This window comes from Heloderma suspectum, chromosome 15 (genome assembly GCF_057233095.1).
Source record: "Heloderma suspectum isolate Gila_16-S chromosome 15, 16-S_ref, whole genome shotgun sequence".
Taxonomy (NCBI): Eukaryota; Metazoa; Chordata; class Lepidosauria; order Squamata; family Helodermatidae; genus Heloderma; species Heloderma suspectum.
In genome coordinates this window covers 4,690,212-4,711,087 of record NC_139472.1, presented here as the reverse complement: position 1 = coordinate 4,711,087, position 20,876 = coordinate 4,690,212, and the positions used below count along the sequence as shown (strand labels likewise).

The 20,876-nt window shown below is 47.4% G+C and overlaps 2 protein-coding genes across 3 annotated transcripts in view; one reads left to right on the top strand and one right to left on the bottom strand.

The window, feature by feature from the left end:
* The window catches only part of SDF4 (stromal cell derived factor 4), a 28,203-nt gene extending 14,134 nt beyond the window's left edge, over window positions 1-14,069 (bottom strand). Inside the window, exons 1-4 of one of the 2 annotated variants that reach the window (XM_084821739.1) lie at window positions 13,953-14,069; window positions 11,392-11,447; window positions 3,448-3,824; window positions 115-251 (exon numbers count right to left, since the gene is read on the bottom strand). In XM_084821739.1, coding sequence (XP_084677865.1) covers window positions 115-251; window positions 3,448-3,767 — 457 coding nt within the window. In that variant the 5' untranslated portion in view covers window positions 3,768-3,824; window positions 11,392-11,447; window positions 13,953-14,069. The remainder of the gene's footprint in view (window positions 1-114; window positions 252-3,447; window positions 3,825-11,391; window positions 11,448-13,952) is intronic. The other variant, XM_084821738.1, reaches the window with a different exon arrangement.
* Window positions 14,070-14,743: 674 nt separating this feature from the next.
* On the top strand, window positions 14,744-16,813 carry B3GALT6 (beta-1,3-galactosyltransferase 6). Its single transcript, XM_084822331.1, has one exon. It carries the CDS (start codon window positions 15,532-15,534, stop codon window positions 16,573-16,575), a length of 1,044 nt encoding a protein of 347 aa, XP_084678457.1. The 5' UTR covers window positions 14,744-15,531; the 3' UTR covers window positions 16,576-16,813.
* The last annotated feature ends 4,063 nt before the right edge of the window (window positions 16,814-20,876 follow it).

The window sequence follows — 20,876 nt, the reverse complement described above, 5'->3', positions numbered from 1 at the left end:
GGCTGCAAGCTGTGGAACCTGCACAGCGCAGCTCTGATGCAACCGCGGCCACGGGGCTGCCCACGAGCTGCCACCACGGAAGTAGTCCAGAGATCGCAGCTGTCAGCCTCCTACCGTCACCATCAGGGTCCACCGCCCGAAAGTGCATTTTGTTCTCTTCCACAGCCTCCTGGAAGTGCTCCTCCGTCTTCTCCATGATCCAGCGCTGCATCTCCTTCGCACTGATCTTTTTGTCCCTGTTGATGTCGACCCTGTCGGGCAAATGGGGGAAAGGGGCCACATTACAGAGCTACAAAGCGGCCCGGCATCTGCCCCATAGGTCACTGTGGAGCAGAGGAAAAAGCATCGGTTCAGATTTCTGCTCAGCCATGAAGCAACTTCGGAGGGCTTGGACTGAGTCACTCTCAGGGAGCGAAGGCCAGAGAGGATTTGGGGAATGCTTTGTATGCAAAACGGTGCTGGGTTCAGTCCCCAGCATCTCTGCATAAGGGCTGGAAAAGACAGAAAAGCCACTGCCAGTCAGGACAGGCCAATAATCAATACCAAGTCCATGACCTGCTAAGCTTTGCAATTAAGAACCTAGCGCCTAAATTAGCTTTTTTCCTTCACCCTCCCAATCCCCTTTCCTTTTGTGTCATGTCTCTTAGATTGTAAGCCTATGGGCAGAAGCTGATTGGATTCGCACAACATGCTAACCCACACTCAGTGGTTGAGTGCGGGTTGATGGTGAACCGTGGGTTAGTGTGTTGTCTGAACCCATGACATTTTCTGCAGGGTGGCTAGTTAACCATACGGAGTGGCTTATTTTTCCTCAGGAAGTTACCTTGAGAGCCTATAGTTTGTTGTTGGGTTGTTCAGGGTAGTTAACAAGCCACCATGCAGAAAATGTCCTGGGTTCAGACAACACACTAACCCACAGTTCAACAAACAACCCATGGTTCAACAACAACCCACACTCAACCCTTGAGTGTCGGTTAGTGTTGTGTGAACAGCCCCATTGTCTTGTTTATGATCTTTTGTAAGCTGCTCTAGAAGAGCAGAGCTGGATAAAATGCCTCAAATAAATAAATACCACTGGTCTTCAAGTGGCAAGTTGGGACCCACGGCTGAGTTGCAGCCTGATCTAAGGTGGGTCACAACAGCAGCACTACTACCACAGAAATATATAGTAAAAAAAATAAAAGAACTGGATCCCCAAAGGCATCTTTGTATCTGAAAAGGTTGAAGAATACTGGTGTAGATATACAGAGCTAAGTGGACTAACTCAGCATAAGGCTGCTTCCTATGCTTACTCCCCGCAACCCTGACTTTTCCATGTGTTCCCATCAAGGAAAGAACCCATGATGGACTTGGCAGGTATGCCTTCTTGCCAGAGGGGATGAGGAAACACCAGCCAGGCTTTTCCTTTTCTTCTTGCCTTTGCTGTGGTTCATATTCCCTGCTCTTCCCACTTCTTGCAGCAGATACAGCTGATCTTCCTTAACGGTTGGGAAGGGGAAGATCAGCTGCACCGAGATAAAGAAGCAAAGACTTTGTCCAGTGATAAGCTCTTCCCTCTGGCAAGGAGCTGCTCCTGGAGAGTGTGCAAAAGGGTCAGGGGTCTCTCCACACTGGGAGGATGGCAAAGGGAGGCAAGAGTTTCAAGCACTTTTCTGCTTTGGCTGGTCGTAGGGACACCCGGGAGGCAGCTCCCTCTTCCTGGATTCCAAGCAGGCAAAGAAGGGCTAACTTAGAGGCGGGCAACTTGTAACATGTGAGCCGCCCCCACATAACCTTGCTCCGCAGCATGCTTGATATTAATGGAGTTGATTGCCTGAAGGAACGAAGGTGGTTAACCTGCAAAATGTTCTTTTTATTCGGTGAAAGACACTGCCTGGAAAATCAGGAGTGGCATTTTAGAAACAAGCTTTTGCACAAAGGCAGTTTCTCCCCATACCTCCTTCACAGTCCCTTCCACTCCTCCCCTCAATCTCTGCTGTGCTCCTCTTAAAAAAAAAATCCTCCATTCCCCGAGCTCTTCCTGATCAAATTTACGGTCCCTGCTCTCAGAGGAACGTGGGACAGAATAAGGGTTTGCTTTCTGCTCAAGAACATTTGCAAGGTCAGGATGGGAGCAGCCAAGCTGCTTGTGACCTGCCCTCCCTGCCAAGAATGGGAGGCGGCGAGAGGGACAGGGGCTTGCGAATGACCTAAGTCACTAATCGAACTCCCAGCGCACTAATCGGCTTTTCACTTTCATTATTTCCCGCTGCTTATCCGCTATGCACTTAATAAACCTTTTAATTTGCCAACAAAGCATCTGCGAGGTGGCTACCAATCCAACAGCATCAGAGACCAGTAATTATTCTAAAGTGAAATGTGGCTGTGTAGGGACCGGACGGAATGAAATGTTCACACACCACAATCAGGGCTGTTTTCCCCTTTTCAGATAGAGGCTGTTGCAAAGATTACTGAACCGCCCAACATTTTAATTTTTACCTAAAAGCAGTCAGAGAGAGGGTGTGCTCCCAGCATTCCTGACCACTGGCCATGCTGGCAAGGGCTTCTGGGAGCTGAAGTCCCAAACATCTGGAGACAGACCTTCTGCTCACTCCTTGCCTATTGTATGTTATTACTTATGAATGTGCTGTATAATTCAAGGTACGCTCGTTAAGTGACTGTGCATTTACATTGTAGAACATTCCATACAATATCTTTTCCAAGGTATTCTTCAGGTTCTCTTTACCTTCTGATGCTAAGCAGTTTTGGTGGGCTTGCCAACTCCCACCAGCCCAAGCCAGCATGCCTAGTGGTTAGGAATCCTAGAAATTGAGGTCCAAAACATCTGGAGAACTACTTTCTGCCCACCCCTTCCCCAAGTCTACCCCCAAACTGATGCCCACATAAGGAGAACCATACTGGGTCAGACCGAGGGTCCATCTAATCCAGTATTCTGTTCACACAGTGGCCAACCAGGTGCCCAAAGGAAACCCACATGCAGGACGAGACTGCAACAGCACCCCCCTGCCCATATTCCCCAGCAACTGGTGTACCTAGGTGTAGCGCCTCTGATACTGGAGGCAGCGTGGAGGCATCAGGACTAGTAACCATTGATAGCCTCTTCCTCCAGGAATTTGTCTAACCCCCTGTTAAAGACATTCAAATGGGTGGCCATCATTACGTCTTCTGGAAGCGAATTCCATAGTTTACCTGTGTGCTCCAGATGTTTTGGACAACTACTCCCAGCATTCTTGGCCATTGCCGGCTGGGGCTGATGCTTGTTTAGGACAAAACTACCTGGATAACATCAGGTTGGGGAAGGCTGGCATATACGACACGGAGCTAGACAGACTGACAATCAGGGTCAGTGTAAAGCAGTATATATTTCCTTGGCACTCTGCCCCAATCCCATTCAGAGTGCCCACAGCCATTCTTAAATGAAAACAAAAATGCAAGGAGTACACTCACTTGGAGAAAATAACCATGAGCTTCCTCCTGTTTCTGCGTGGTTCCGAATCTTCATCAAACTCCTCCATCTCTTTCCCTAGGAAGACCTCCTGGTGGAACTCCTTGTTGAGGTGCCCGTCCATCTCCATCTTTACTCCGTTCAAGTGGTCTGGAGGTAGGATCTCATTCTCGTCCTTGTTATTATTGTTGCTGTCGGACACCTTCTCTTTTAAGGCAGAGTTGTTGGCGGGCCGAGCGTAGACATCCATGAGCAGGAAAACAAAGAGGAGGGATAAATAGATGGAGCCCAAGCTGCAGATGAAGGCTCGTTTCGAAACCATCGCTCTTCTTCTTCAAAGCGTCAGCAGCTTAAAACACTGGCACAGCAAATGGATAACCTGGGAGGAAAACCAACCTGATGAAAACAATCCATCTTTTGTGAAAGCTTTTATGAGCTCAGAAGCTGAGCCAGTACCTTCCATCAGACACACGGGCACAGTGTACACATAGGAACATCAGAAGAGCCCTGCTGGACCTGCCAGGGGTCCATCTAGTCCAGCATTCTGTTCACACAGTGGCCACAACCAGCTGTTGACCAGGAACCCACAAGCAGGGCACGAGTGCAACAGCACCCTCCCACCCATGTTCCCCAGCAACTGGTGTACACAGGCTCACTGCCTCTGGTACTGGAGGTAGCACAGAGCCACCAAGACTAGTAGCCATTGTAAGCCTGGTTAGCGCTAACCATGGATTGTTCCTTTAACCCTGGTTGACAATAGAATTTTATTATTGTACTCATTGTTTCTGTAAGCCTCCCTAGAAATTTTTTAATTGAAGGGCAGCACATAAATAAAGATTAAACTAAATAAGATTCCAAGCAGGACAGAGGAAGCTTGCCAAGTTAAGCCCTGCCCTGAAGGGTGTGCACAGGGAAACAGCAGTGAGACCACCCTGACACCTTGCTGGCAGGAGAGAGAAACAGCCATAACCATGACTTGCTCAGTACAGGCATAAAGGTTGGCCACGGTAAATGCAAACCAAAATTTGAAACCCGCTCCAAACACAGGGCTATTAACGTAAGGCCAATAATGTGGGGTGGAAAACATTACAGGGCTTTATTTTTCTGCTGAAAATGTTTCATATGTTCATCGGCAACAATGAGCGGACGCTAACTGCAAGTACAATATTAGGCAAGTGGGGCAGTTTCAAAGTTCTGGACGTGGTTGGTGGCACATCGTGTACAGTTCTTTTTGTTTGCTAAAATCAGCGTGTCAACAGGATTTCCCCCCCTTACATTTAAACAATGGAAGAAAAGTACATATTACTGCCTTTAAATTTTTAACAACTATTCTAATAAAAATTTCTACATAATGTAATGTTTAAAGAACACTAAGTGTGTTTTCATTTCCCCCCTCAAATATTTCAGGTCAAATATTTGTGGCGTATCAGGACAGAAAAGTAACAAGGACTACTTTTGTTTTAGCTTTGTTATTTACAAAATACATGTAAAATAAACATGCTAGATTAGATGACTCCCTACAACAGCCTCCCCCAACCTGAACCTCTCCAGATGTGCTGGACTACAACTCCCATCAGCACAAGCCAGCATGGCCAACCGTCAGTAATGTCGGGAGCTGCAGTCCAAAACATCTGCAAGGTTGAAGAAGGCAGCTGTAGGGTACCAGAAAATGTTCTGATGCAAGTTACCCTATGCAAATTAACCTAACATTTCCAGAAAATGTTCCAGTTAAATTTCCTTCCAGAAAACCCACATCGCTACACCAGGCTCTATAGAAACTTTAACATTGCTGCCTAATACATTACTGGTGAGGGTGCTGTTACTAACGGGGTGGTAAAGCTGCCAGCAGATTTAACTCCCCTCCCTCATGCAGCTAAAACAGGGGTGGATAACACTGGAGGGTCCAGGGGCCAATTTTCACCCCCCTGGCCCCCACTGGGGGCCACACACACACACACTCACCCACCACTACAATCACCGAATGTTAGGAGCGTGGTGGCCACAGAAAAGCCACGTTTCAGCTTTATAACAAGGTGAGCGTGCCTTGTTTTAAAGGCAAATTGTACTCCTGGAAGAGCGTGATTTGCCATTAAAACAGAGCGCAGGCCCGCCATGCATCCTGTTTTGAAGGGGGAAAGCGTCTTTCTGCTGCTGACATGCCACCAAAATGTAGCAGTGCTTTGAGGGTGGGGAGGCACAAAAGAGGCCGAGCCTGTCAGACGCAGCACAGGAGCTGCGTGCTGCCCACCCCTGATCTAAAACAAGGGACCAGAACATAAAACCTGGGGCCTCCATGCAAAGCCCCATTGTGCAGGGTGGGGGAGCAAGTATTAGAGCAGACTCGTGAAGTTTCTACCTTCCATGTTCTTTTGGTATCCCACTCATTTCCCCCATTATGCAAGCAGCAGTTCTGCCAACAGCAATATATGAACCAGAGCCCTGATAAGACACTTTACATCCCGCTATTAGTGGTTAAGACACTGAACTGCAGACTGGAAGGTCGGCAGGTCAGCAGTTCGAGACCCGAGTGCCGCGTGACGGAATGAGCTCCCGTCTTCAGTCCCAGCTTCTGCCAACCTAGCAGTTCGAAAGCAAGAAATTGCAAGTAGATAAATAGGTACCGCCTTGGTGGGAAAGGTAACAGCGTTCCGTGCACCTCAGTGTTCAGTCACGCCAGCCACATGACCACGGAAGCATCTTCGGACAGCGCTGGCTCTTCGGCTTAGAAACGGGGATGAGCACCGCACCCTGGAGTCGGACATGACTGGGTGGGGACACCTTTACCTTTACCTTTTTATTCTATGAAAAAGACCAAATCCTAAAAAGCTAAATCTGATGTATACCGCCATTCCTTCCATATGTTAATCGGTGTGAAATCTTTGCTTCAGAGTCTTTGATAGCCAGATTCGCCAGGTTCCCTTCTCTTATAAAAAGCACAACTTCAGCTGAGATTATAGGGTTTGTTTCAATGGCCTTGTTTGCATGTAACGACAACCCATGGGTTGTTTAAAGCATGGACTGCTGGACTGCAAGCAAGGGAACTACCCCAGAAGCTTGTCACTTCTGTTTTGAATCCATCTTAATCAGGAACGTGCTCCTGGGTTGTTTGATATGATGTCTGAAACTGGCACTCTGTGTTGTTTAGGGCTAAACCACCCAGTTTAATTCAACGATCCCCCATGGTTTGTTGTTCAGTTAAAACTCTGGGTTGTTTGTCCCTCAACAACCCAGAGTGCTGGTTGCTCCTGGGTTGTTGATTAAAGCTGATTGAAGGCATAAGTGATGAATGTGCGGGAGGCAGTGAACTTGCTTCCTTGCTCGTGGCCCTGCCAATTCATGGGTTAAACAACCCACGAATTGGTGTTATGCAGGAACCAGGTCACTGTGTTTATTCGAGTCAGCCAAAAAATGGTCTGAGAATAAGTAGCATCCAGGTACTTGAATTCTTCAACTTGTTCTATGCTGTTACCGCCCAAGAGATCAACCAGCCTTGGGGTGAACAGTAGCCAAATGCCATCATTTAGCTTTGTGGAAGTTAATATGTACATATTTATTCTTCAAGAACCTCTCCCCATATTCGCATGAGTCTTTTCATGATAATTAAGAACATAAGAAGAGCCCTGCTGGATCAGACGAAGGGTCCATCTAGTCCAGCATTCTGTTCACACAGTGGCCGACCAGCTGTCGACCGGGAACCCACAAGCAGGGCATGAATGCCACAGCATCCTCCCACCCATGTTCCCCAGCAACACAGGCTCACTGCCTCTGTTCCTGGAGGTAGCACATAGCTATCAGGACCAGTAGCCATTGATAGCCTTCTCCTCCAGGAATTTGTCTAACCCGCTTTTAAGGCCATCCAAATTGGTGGCCATCCCTACATACTGTGGTAGCGAATTCCATAGTTTCTCTTAAATAAATGCTTGTAAGAGCCTGTATGATAATTGCAGCGCTCTGTCATTCTGTTTGAAAAGTGAAATCATTAACTGAGGACTCATAAGCAAATTGGGGAGTGTGGAATAAAAATAGATGCTTTGAAGCACAAAAGGGTTGCCAATAATCCTGCCATGACCAACTCTGTAACGCCTAGAGCTCTAATCCTGTAAACACAATTTGCAAACAAATTATTAAAAACCCACACCAGCACCTTGTAGTTAAAATCCCTTCCTGGAGTGCCTCAAACCCCCAAAGGCAGGAAAGCTGGTGTATTTAGTCACAGCGTTTGACCCCTTGATCATGCAATTATTTTAAACATAGAATTAAGAACACACAAATGCTGCTTTGCGAGCATTAATATAAATCTGAGAAGTATTCATGGTCATCTGCGCCCCAAAATTATTCCACATATTAACCCTAAGGGTCCATCTGTTAAGAATCAGTCCTCAACCCAGCATGTGCAGACTCTGTGGAGAGGTCCACACAAGAAATAAGAACCAAATTACATATGTCAAAGGCACCTTTGCATCGAATGCAGAGTTTCTGAAGTGAAAATTGGATCAGCTAGGGAGGGAGGGGATAATTAATGAGATTAGAGCAGGCACAGAAGGGGAGTTTAATCCTTTCCTTCTCTGTTGTGGTCTGACGAAAATCCCTCTTCTGAAGATAATATTGGTTTGGGAGGAATTCTCCCACTGGAACCAGTTTGGCCTCAAGTAGCATCTCTACCAAGAATCACTAGAGCAGCCTAACACAAGCCAGATTTGTTGGACTACAACTCCCAGCATGCCTCAGCCAGCAACTGGCATAGGTTTTCGTGGACTGCAGTCCACTTCATCAGAGGCATGGAGTACTCTGGGGAGTTTCAGGTTCCATGTACAGTACATAAGGTGGAGGGAGAACGGTAAACAATGAGGTCAGCAGGAAATGGATTGTGGAAAGTAGTGATAGTGACAATCACATTATTAACAGCAGTCTTTTGCAATGCAGCTGTCACCGATAACACAAACATCCTGGCACCAGGTAAGCCAATTAAAACATATGGTGTAATAAAAAATCCTTTATCCCGTTCAAGCCCCTGGCAAGAGAATGAAACCTGTTGATGAATTCTAACACAGCAATCTCACCTTCTAATAATGCAATTGTCACTACATTCCTGCATTTAATTTCCTTCCGACCTCGCTGTTTACAATTTCCACACACAGCACTCCCACTATACGTACTGCATATTAGCCTGAAATCCTCCATAATAATCCGTGCATCTCAAGAAATGGGCTGGAGCCCATGACAGCTTATGCCAGAAGAAGGGCGCCATCCTATAGAGAGAGACAGGTGCCTCTGACCTCCCCTGAAGTTGGGGGTGACCGTTTTCACGCATCTAATTGCAGCTTCGGGGAGGGGGCGGGAGCGGGGCTGGAGACCACATAGGAAGCTGTCTAAAACAGCTTCTGTGATCTCCTCCCGCCCCCGGGAACATGCCGTTTTCACCCCTCTGTGTTACAAGTGCAGAGGCGGTGCGGTTCTCTCTGCCCTGGCTACCAGCGAGCAGGGAGCACGGCTTCCCGGCTATGAGCTCGTAGCTGGGAAATTCAAACATCCTGTCTCCCCCGCATGCTGTCTAGGGGACACAGGATTGCTCCCTAAGGGCGCAATCCCATGCATGTTTGGACAGAGAAAAGGCCGACTCCCAGCATGCCCCAGGCAGCCAGCTACTGTCTAGACATGCATAGGATTGCACCCTAAAGGTGTTAGCCTTAAAGGTGCTACAAGACTCTACATTGTTTTTGCTGCAATAGACTAGCACAGCTATCCTCTGAAATGACATCTTCTACTGACTCTAAGGTCATATCTGCACCTCACAGGGAGATCACGCTGTTGCTTGAACAATTTAGGATGCAATCCTATGCATGTTTAGACAGAGAAAAGGCCTACAAATCCCAGCAAAGCTGGGATTTGTAGGCCTTTTCTCGTCTAAACATGCATAGGACTGTATCCTTACAGAAGGATTGATGATGGTAGGAGTGGAGCCATCTGGCCTTTTTCATCCAGTCTCTGGCCTAGTCCTAACTGAAGCGGCCAGCCTGTTTGCAGACTTCAGAATGCAGGTACAAGGTCACAAGACTGAAGCACAAACAGCCTGGTGAATATCACCCAGGTATCAGCGGCATCCCCTCCCTCCTGCAACTGCAATCATAACAAAAAGCACAAAGAAAAGAGAAAAAAACACAAGGGGGGGGGGCGGGGAAGGATCAGGCCAGTCAAGAACATACAAGGCAGCCCAGGAGGAGAATAGATGCAGTGCGAACCTGAGTAGAATCGAATCTAGGATAGGTTTATTCTCGTCCATCTGGGCACCTGAGTCAACTACCACCATCACGCATTTTTCCACATCCCTCCCTATCGCTTTCCTTGTGTCTTGTGGCTTTTAAATTGCAGGCCTGAGGACAGAGACTGCTCCACTGCCAATTTTTAAAAGCCACTCCAGAAGCCTTTTTCGGCTGAACAGCAGGGTAAAAATGCTGTAAGCAAATAACTCGAACTGACTGCTCCTCCATGCCAAAACGCCCACAGGTAACACCTGTCCACATGGCAAGCTAGCATATCAAGGAAAAGATTAAGCTACAGTTGGATGCGTGAGCCCCCACCACCTTGAGTCTGAAGTGGTACAGCCCAGACACAGGTGGACCAGTCAAGCACAGGCATCGAGGAAGAAAGATCAACAGAATAGGCCCAGGTCATGGCCCTGAACATAAACTCCTTCCAGCCCCTGAAGTGTGGAATCTCCTTTATAAGGCAGCACTTCTGTATCTCACGACATCAGTGGTCAAATAGGACTAACTCTGAAGAAACACATGCACAGCGCAATCCCACGCATATAAGTTAAATAAGCAGGGTGACAATATGCAGCCTTGTCGTACTCCTTTCCCACCACACATGTTTACTCTGAAGTAAATCCCATTCTGTTCAGGTGAGATTCTCACCAGGAAGGTGTGTATAGGAGTGGGCTGCAATGGACTGCAATCTGATATCCACCATAATATTTACTCAACGGTCCTGTGTCCAAGGGGGCTTTTCCCCCATGTGAGCATGCATAAGACCGCACCTCTTTCAAACAAACAGAAAAAATGCAATACATCTTATTGACCTGGCTCACACATTGCCAACAACCCACCATTGTTGAAACCCACCACTTGTTGTTGAAAATGCAGCTGGAGCACGCTGCTTCCCACACACCCACCCATTTCTGCAGCGATAAACAAACCAGGGATGCCCCACCCTGGGATTGTTTATATGGCGTCCAAACCTGGAACTCTGGCTTGTTGGGGGATGAACAACCCAGAGTTTGAACCCAGAGCGTGAATGAGCATTTCAGCCTTAGTGGACACACCAAGGCAGAATAGATTAAGGAATCCCTCCTCCCATACAAGCCTGCCTGTTAGTTACGGACATTATCAGAAGCCCTGTTCTGTAACGGGGAAGGGCTTTTTTTTAGTGGTGGCAGCACCTTGGGTGTGGAACTCTCTTCTAAGGGAAGTCTGACTGGCCCAGTCTGATGTTCTTAAAGCAGGCAGCCAAGACATTTTTATTTTGCTTTTAACAGTTTCTAAATGGGTTGTTAATCATTTTTATGATGCTTTTAAATAACTGTTTCACTCCTTTTAGTCTTTATTAACGTGTAGGTTTATGATTGTAAGCTACTTTGGGGACCTTTTTGAAGGCCAAAAAGCTGTATATAAATTTTTATAAATGAATACACACTTGGGGAGTAAAAATGCATAGAATTGCACTTGCAGTCAGTATGCTAGTCCTCAACTAGCGCTACTCTAAAATTAAGCCCAAACCCCTTGTGATTTTCAGCCTGATCCTACACATATCTAGTAGTAACTTCCATTATCAGAAGTTCCATTAAGTTCAAGGAAATTACTCCTAAATAAGTATGCATAGGATCAGGCCGAAAACCCTGAAGAAAACCTTGTCAGAAATTCGTTTGCAAATAAGGCAAAAACAATTACCTAAAAGAAGGCAAATATGGAAATATTTGCAGAAACAGGAATAAGGTATATAGGATCTGTGGGAAAAGACAAGCAGAATAAGTAGAGTTGGGATTTCTGTTGATTTTACTGTCCCCAACCCTTTCAACTGACTCAAACATTGTTATTGTACAATTAATGGCTGTATTTATTTATAGCTATTTTGCCATGTGTTCAAAGCACTTATTGTACATTATCTTCTTAATTCTTACACTCAGAAATAACCCTCGCTTACTTCCTACACTATATTTTTAAAACAAAGATGGTGTCATCCCCCTGTATGCTATTGCCAATTTCAAAAAGAAAGCTACCACCCATCCAAAATTAAAAGCACTCAGTATATCTTGAAATGCACTCTCCCCATAACAACATTTCCCTCCTCCTCTTTAAAAAAGGACAAAAACAGATTTTAGCATGTGGTTTCCTGGTCACTCTGCACATGTTCAGAAAAACCCTTTTAAAAGCCCCCTCCTTTCGCTGCCCTTTGCCACTAATTTCCTGTGCCACTTTCATCAAGTTAATCCAATTCAGTCTTTCAAGTCTTTGCTATAAACTCCCGAGTACCACCAGTTTAATAACATCTGCTACACAAAAAGGGGAAAAAAATCTACATTCCTCTTCCATTTTTAATGCTACTAATAAAAAATAACTTATCTGACAGGAAAATCACTTTTCACATGTTCAAATAAATAAAGAGCCCTTTAAAGCACTACACTTTAGTAAAAGCAACACTTTAATCAACTCAGGGCAAAAGCACATGCTCAAAGGACATGCTCAAAGGAACTATGTAAAAGTACCACACACACAGTAAAATAAACCCCTACTTAATTTCTGTTGTTCTTGTTGTTGTTAAAGCCCCTGTTTAAAAAACAACAACCCCAAAATGGTCAACCCAATTTTTCCCTGCTCAGGGTAGATGCAGCTTTCACATGCCCAGAGGAACTTTTAAAAATAACCAAAAAACAAGAGCAGGGGCACTCTGCAGCTACTCAGAAGCATTTTTAAAAGCCCTTAAAAAGCCCACAGCAAAACACCCACTTTTTTCAGTTCCACCCTAATGGCAGAAAGCAAAGAGGATCTAAAGAGCCTCTTGTTGAGGGTGAAAGTGGAGAGTGCAAGAGCTGGTTTGAAACTCAACATTAAAAAAACGAAGATCGTGGCATCTGGCCCCATCACTTCCTGGCATATGGAAGGGGAAGAAATGGAAGCAGTGACAGATTTTACTTTCTTGGGCTCCAAGATCACCGCAGACGGTGACTGTAGCCATGAAATTAAAAGACGCTTGCTCCATGGGGGGAAAGCTATGGCACACCTAGACAGCATAGTAAGAAGCAGAGACATCACCTTGCCAACAAAGGTCCACATAATCAAAGCTATGGTTTTCCCAGGAGCAACGTATGGCTGTGAGAGCTGGACTGTAAGGAAGGCTGAGCGCCGAAGAATCGATGTTTTCGAACTGTGGTGCTGGAGAAGACTCTTACGAGTCCCCTGGACTGCCAGGAGGTCAAATCAGTCCATCCTAAAGGAAATCAACCCTGACTGCTCATTGGAAGGACAGATACTGAAGCTGAAGCTCCAATATTTTGGCCACCTAATGCAAAGAGAAAACTCCCTGGAAAAGACCCTGAAGCTGGGAAAGATTGAAGGCAAAAGGAGGAGGGCATGGCAGAGGATGAGATGGCTGGATACCATCACCAATGCAATAGATATGGACTGGAGCACGCTCCGGGAGAGAGCGCAGGACAGGAAGGCCTGGCGTGCCATGGTCCATGGGGTCACGAAGGGTCGGACACGACTGAACAACAAGCAGGGGATACTGAATATTGAATACAGATACTGAAGCTCAAATATTCTGGCCACCTAATGCGAAGGGAAAACTCCCTGGAAAAGACCCTGATGCTGGGAAAGACTGAAGGCAAAAGGAGAAGGGGACGGCAGAGGATGAGATGGCTAGATAGCATCACCGATGCAATGAACATGAACCTGAGCACACTCCAGGAGAGAGCGGAGGACGGGAAGGCCTGGCGTGCTGTGGTCCGCGGGGTCACGAAGAGTCGGACACGACTGAACGACAAAAAAACTACAACCGAAAAACAGCCACTTCTTCTGTTCAATGAAGAAGCGCTCTGCACATGCTCAGGGGAGGTCTTTTAAGGCACCGTTTAAAATCAAACAGCAAATCAACCACTTTTCTGTGCAGAGCAGAGGCGCTCTGCACATGCTCGAGGGGACGCTTTTAAGGCACCCTTTAAAAACAAACAGCAAAACACCTTCCTCTTTTTTTTGTCGTTTCGAAGCAGAAGGCGCTCTGAACATGTTCAAAGGCAATCTTTTTAGAGACCCTTAAAAAGGTACGGCAGAAAAACAGCCGCTTTTTCCGTTCAACGCAGAGGCGCTCTGCACGTGCTCAGGGGGCCGCTTTTAAGACACCCTTTGGAAACAAAGAGCGGGCCAACCACTTTTTAGAGCAGAGCAGTGGCGCTCTGCACATGCTCAGAGGGGGCAGCCCTGCTTCGATTCGTAGGCCGCGGAGGGAGCCGTACCTGCCCCGTAGGCCGCCGCGGCTCCTCATGCCCGGCCCGGCCCGGCCCCGCGCCGCCTCCGTCCCGCTCCCCGCTCGGCGCAGAGCAACGCAGCGCCGAAGGACCGCCTCTTGCTGCGGAGCAGGCCGGAAACCGGAAGCGCCGCTCGGATCTTCGGGGAAAGGCAGTACCCCGCCTCTTCCGCCCCTCCCGGGGAGACCCTCTCACTTGCCTGAGAAGCGCGAGGACCCCTTCCCATCCCTCGCTCCCCGCGCACTCCGGGGTTTGACTTCGTCCCTCGTTCTCTTTGGTAAACATTGCAAATAAAAAGGTGCAGAACTTGGGGGGGGGGGATACTGAAAAAGAAATCAGGCACTCCGTTAGACACCTATATTCTAAAGTGGAGTGAGGGGCTCTCAAGCGAGGGAAGCCATATTTTTCTGGGGCAACGTGAGTCTAGGGCGGCCATGTTTACTTCGGCCGGCGAGTCCTTTCCCTCATGCTTTGAGGCGGAGAGTGCGCTCCGTTATTACCCATTGGCTCCGGTGTATTTTACATATTAAAAATCCTAATTTGTGTGAGCATGTTGCCACCAGCCTCCGCTGGATAAGGGTCTTTTCCCTTACCCAAGATGGCAGCCGCTTCACCCTCGGCTGCCCTGAAGAAAGATGGCAGGTATAAACCCGCGTTGAAAGAAAGAGGCTGGAGGGGGAAATGCCTTCATCTAAGATGGCGACCTCCGCGGCCTCAGTTGCCCTGACACAAGATGACAGACTCGCCGCTCCTCTGGAAGGGGGAAGGAACGCCCTCAAAGATGGCGCCGGCTTTCAGCTTCGCTCGCCCTCACAAGACATGGCGAGCGGGAACGGGGGGGGCGAGGAAGGGAACGGGGGTCACGTGGCGCCAGTCTGCTCGGCCCCCTCCTCCTCCTCGCTTCTATTCACTCGCATTTTCTCTCCTCTTCGCCTCAGGAGAAGACGCAGCGGCAAAAAAGGGCTGAGCGGGAAAGAAACCATCGCTCGCCCTTCACCTTCTCCTCGGGGGGCGCGTGGCTGAGAAGGGGGGGGTGTAAAAAGAGCGACGAGAAGACAATGGCACCCCCGCCGGAGGCTTCTGAGGGGAGACCCAGTGGCGCCTTCGCACGCGGCCCGAGGAGGTGTGTCCCAGCCCGCCACCCGTAGCCGCCTCACGGTGGTTCCCGCCAAAACCTGAGGCGAAGCTGTGCGGGGAGGGGGGAGGGGAAAGGCGTCGGCCTCGCGCCTGAGGAGGGGGCGGCGCTGAGGCTGTGTGGCGGACGCTGGGGCCCCGCCCCTTGGGAGGGAGTGGGAGGTGCCACCGTAACGGCCTGAGCCTCGCTGCGAGGGAGAGGCGTTCGGAGGTCGGCTCCTCAGCGGGGAGGAGGACGGGCATTGGTTCCCGCGCCTGAAGGGGGAGGAGCCGGGCTTGGGGGCGTCGGTCCCCCGAAGGGGAGGAGCCCAGTCTTTGGGCCACGCCCCTAACGCAATCGAGCTTCCTCGGGGCAGTGCCGAGGGAACAGCCGTGGCGGGGGCCGTTGCCCCCTGTGCCGCCGCCACCTCCTCACCCCCCCTCGGCCGCCGCCATGAAGCTGCTCCGCCTGCTGTGCCGCCACAAGACGGCCCTGGGCCTGGGCGGGCTGTCGCTCTTCGGCGTGGTGCTGCTCTACTTGGCCAAGTGCACCTCGGAAGGCCTCAGGCCATCGCAGGGCTGGGGGCTGCCGCACCAGCAGCCGGCGCCCGCCCGGTCGGGGATCGCGGGGGGCCCGCATCCCCCCGCGGCCGCCCCGCCGCCTCCTCCCGAGGAGACGGCCTTCCTGGCTGTGCTGGTGGCCAGCGGCCCCAAGTATACGGAGCGGCGCAGCATCATCCGCAGCACCTGGCTCTCGGCTGCTGGCCGGGCCCCCGGTGGTGACGTCTGGTGCCGTTTCGTGGTGGGCACCGGTGGCCTGAATGCGGAGGAGCTCCACACCTTGGAACTGGAGCAAAGCCGGCACCGTGACCTCTTGCTCCTTCCCGACCTTCGAGACGCCTATGAGAACCTGACTGCCAAGGTCTTGGCCATGTACGTCTGGCTAGATCAACATCTGGGCTTCCGCTTTGTTCTCAAGGCAGACGACGACACGTTTGTGCGCTTGGATGTCCTTGTGGAAGAACTGAGGGCCAAGGAGCCCCGGCGTCTCTACTGGGGCTTCTTTTCTGGGCGTGGCCGCGTGAAATCAGGCGGCAAATGGAAAGAAAACGCTTGGCTCCTTTGTGACTATTACTTGCCTTACGCCCTTGGGGGCGGCTACGTGATTTCAGCTGATCTGGTGCACTATTTGCGCATCAGCCAAGACTATCTCAATGTCTGGCAAAGTGAAGATGTCTCCTTGGGTGCCTGGCTTGCCCCAGTGGATGTGAAGAGGGTCCATGACCCTCGTTTTGACACGGAATATAAATCGCGAGGTTGCAACAATAAGTACATTGTGACTCATAAACAGAGCATTGAGGACATGTTGGAGAAACATCAGACTCTGGCCAAAGAAGGGAAGCTTTGTAAAGAGGAGGTTAAACTCAGACTGTCTTACGTGTATGACTGGAGCGTGCCTCCTTCACAGTGCTGTCAGAGGAAGGATGGTATACCTTGAAGGCTTCGTGAACAAGAGGGGAAGGGAATATGGGACAGGAGGGGGCTAATGGAGACAGATATGTGTCATATTGAAAAACCTCCCCGTGCAGCCAGAATTTTTAAATTATTCTGAGATATCGCACAATATGTCAGGCCATACTGCATCACCCTTACGTTTCAGTGTCACATATTTTTGTCTCAAGCTGCAAAAGATACAGAAGAGCATGGGGCAAGTGTTGAGTCAAAAAAAAAAAGAAGAAGTACCTGAATTGGGAAAGGGAACAAACTTGTCATTTGAGACAATGGTCAATTTAACCCCCCCCCCCCAATAAACACCGATTTCATAGGTACCTTAAGTTACTGTTTTAAGTGATGTGACGATCCTTCATGCCATCCTGTAGACTGTGGAAAAAACAAAGTACCTGGTGTTTGATAATTTTTACTTTCTTCAAAAGGATAAGTGGATTTTGGCCTAGGATATCGACAAAAATAAAATAATACCAGGAGAACAACCGGTATTAGCATCAAAGGAATAGATGATTAGTATATTCCATAATGTTAGTTCTAAACTGAGGGAGCCACTTTTGTCCTGGATAAGCATGTGTACTGGCCAAGATGTATTAGAGGTGGGAGATATCCATTCTAGCAGGAGATGGTCCGACCTTCAAACATTTATTATACTTGGATAACTTGTGTCACTGGACAGAAATCTTGTACTCCTTTGTTTATTGCATAGTGTGTTCCCTGAATCATCTGCCAACTATGTAGAAAGGGAGAAACGTTAGTCTGTAAAAACTGCATTTCAGTGTAGTAGGAATTTACCTTGAAAGGATGCTATGGTGACCACATATTCTAAGAGAGTCCTACTGGGCATCAATGTAATATCACTGACTTAAGGGTTTACTGAATTGCTCTCTACGGCTGTATTTGGAAGGATGAATTATTAGGCAGCATAGAAGATGACCTAATCTTGAATGAAAATCAGGCAGCCATTGCTCCCAACGGAGTGTTATTGGTTTCTGGGATTAGTTGCTTTAAAAATATTTTTAATTATTGTCCGCCTCAAGTATACTGTTTGTCAAGAAATGGTGCTTGTCCCTTGTCATGAAATGATCCAAGTTGTAACAATAGGAGATGACCGACAACTGCTGGAGTTGCTTAGAAAAATAAAGATGCCTTCCTTGAACCACTCCCTCTTTAGATAAGCAATGGACTACTCCGAAGTAAGTTGGCTGAGGACAACTGTTCATAGCCTTTGTGTTGTCTTCAAACCAGCGTTTTTTGAGGCCTACCTTGAGGAGGGGGGCTTAACTTTCCAAAGATTTCTTACTGTGTAAATTCCAGAAGTTTTGGACTACTTCTCCAAGAATTTCTGACCATTGGCCATGCTGGTTGGGGAGTTGGAAGGCCAAAACATCTGGGGGGCACCAGGTTGAGGAAGGCTGCACTGGGACAACTGCAGAACCCTTCTTTTGGTGGGTCTGAGAATTCTGTAGTTTATGTCCAAGGCCTTAAAAGAATTCTGTACCAAAAAAAATCTTGCAGCCAGATATAAACATATTTAATTGCCTTCCTTTGGGGGATTCTTTGCACAACATGAGAATTAGAGATGGGCAGAGGAGGATAGCTGAGGAGGAGCCAAGGACTCGTCATTTGCGTCATGCAGAAGTGCTGTATCCAGTGCTCCCTTTTTTCTGGCCTCTCCCTGCTCCTAAATCTAAACCCTAAATGTTCCAACTACATTTTAAGAGCTTCTTTTGAGGACCTAAAGAGTTTTTGGACACAAGCTAACTATCTGTTAACTTTGAAAGTACTAATGAGTGGAGAATCTGAGGCATCCAATCCTGCGTCAACACTCCTTACAGATGCATCTTCCAGTGCTGTTTAGATCGTCAAAAAAGGACATTATGATCCAACCTTGCTGTAAGGACAGGTCTGCACAATGTCTCACCTGAGCTGAACCTACCCACCAGTCATGTAATGTGGCCTGACAAGCGGCTGACATTCCCACCACTCTCGTTTTGCTGTCCTGGGGAAATGCTAAAATTGGGGGTGGGGGGTGTTACTGAGCCTCTGGTGGGCAGCATTCAGCGGATCACCGATTGTGCAGGCTTGCTCCAAGAAGTTGGTTTCCAGAAAAGTCAAAAATATTCCTCTCCTTGCTCTGAGGGAAGCTGGCATTGTATGTAGAATTATGTGTTTACAGCTGTGATTATTTATTTATAAATATTGTAAAGGTGCTGTGTATAGTTGCCGGCTTGAAAACAGCCGAATGTCACTGTAATTTTAAATTATTTAAAGGAGCGTGTCGAAGCTCGTAACTATTACTTATCAAATGCCTTTTCTGCTGTACAGTTTATTATTTAAATGCACCAGGGCTGACTTTTAAGCCCAAACCCTCTGCATGTATTTTGGGAGCTTGTAAAATCCGATCACTCCTTTTAGTCAAAATATCAGTGCTTCTGAAAGTCATTTGTGTTGTCGCTTCCATTTTTTTAAAAAGAATCCTCTCCCTCACCATCCCCATAACTCCCCTGTGGTGATTGGATTTTAAGCTTCAGAAGAAATGGAAAATTGCCAAATGAAATGTGACAGTGGGAAGCTCATGTGAGCACCGCCAATGGCTCAAAGACTTTTTATAGAAAGTTGTACACTTGTCGGCTACCTGAGTTTGAAGGATTAGAGCCTTCGTCCTGTGGCGTAGATGCATATGAACTTAAAGCAATGTGACTGGGCAAAGGTAGGGTGTTTTGACTTCTCAGAAAAAAACCCAGGCTAGAATCTTACCCTTGCAATTTATTGCAGTGCTGCAGTGACACAACAGGCTTTTTAATAGGTTACATTCTGCTGCACTAAACATTTATGTAATGCCCCAAACGTATTTTGTAATTCCATCCATTAGGATGATGAAGAATGCAATTAGAACAATGGTTTTGAGAAAGTAAGGTGGACCTCCACATGGAGCCGTAGGCAAGTTATTTTATCTACTCTATTCAAAATATTTGTATCCTACCTTTCCAGTTTGAAAAGCATTCTAGACCGTGCTTGAATTATGGATGGGAAGGTAAGAGGATGTTTAATCCACAAGCCCTACTGCCTCAATCCCACAGTTTTAGCTAAAACATGCCCCTCCCCTGCAGTGTTCTAAAAAAAAGGAACAAAAGTTAAATGGACTCTCCCACCCCCACCACCCATTGTTCAAGAATGATTCAGGATGGCTTACAACAATCATACCAATAACAGCAAAAGTAAAGCCCAGCCGAGAAAATCCAATTTAAAATGAGAACAGCAATAAAAGCCTGGGAAAATAGAATTGCTTTAACTCTGCATTTAAATAATAAAGTCAAGCAGTTATTTCTGGGGAGGAAATTCCGTTAGCTTTTGGTAAAACATGACATTTCCTCATTCCTTTTTCTCATCTGAGGCAAGGCGCATGTCCGTGGCCTGAGATAATATGGCAGTGCTGGTTTTTCCTGCTCAGCACAGCATGGGCAAATGGTTGTGTATGCCTCCATTTTCAAGCTTTACAATGTTCTTGAATGGCTGTATTTTTTTACATGTGGCTTTGGCCATTACTAATGGAACTCTGATAAGATGTCTGCATTTTTCTTCATTTATCTAGCAATCTGTAACTGGTTGTAGCCACTTATTGGTCTTTCTTAAAGCTGGGTCTTGCCAGTATGTGGCATTTTCCCTTGTGTGTTGAAATCTATCGAACGGCCCTGCTTGCATTATTCTGTTACAGCATCAAGCTTGCCAGATGGGAAGTCAAGAATATGTTTCTTGCTTGGTTGCATCAAGATGAGACATATGACATTATGAAAGCTGAGTGCAGCATATAAGATGATGGCTACTAGTTACAATATTCATTCAAGTGGTGGGGAAAAAGCTTAACCCTCTCATGTCATACAGAGCAGTCTGAATTGGGATGACAGTCAAAAGAACAATCAAATACTGCCATTAACTGACTCTTGATACCTGGGACACCATTATTGTTTTTATGGATTAAAATGAGATGCAAACTTCACTTTTGCATTCGAAAGGATAGACATGGGGAACGGGGGGGGGGGGGTATAACTATTTTTTTTAGGAATTTCCACCTTTCACAAATTTTTATACGGCAGCTTTAACTTGCACAACATGGCAGCCCACACACAAGGTTAAGTCTGGGTTGTTGTCGAACTGTGGGTTGTTGCATTGTGTGAACCCAGCTGTGCTAACAAACCGTGGTTTTTAATGATGAACAACCCATGATGAGAAATTACGGTTCTTGGGTTGTGAACTGTGGGTTGTTTTTGGTTAATGAACCATGGGTTTTAG

Bases quoted from the DNA above. Each gene is read 5' to 3' on its own strand.
- B3GALT6 (XM_084822331.1), top strand. From the start codon at position 15,532: ATGAAGCTGCTCCGCCTGCTGTGCCGCCACAAGACGGCCCTGGGCCTG.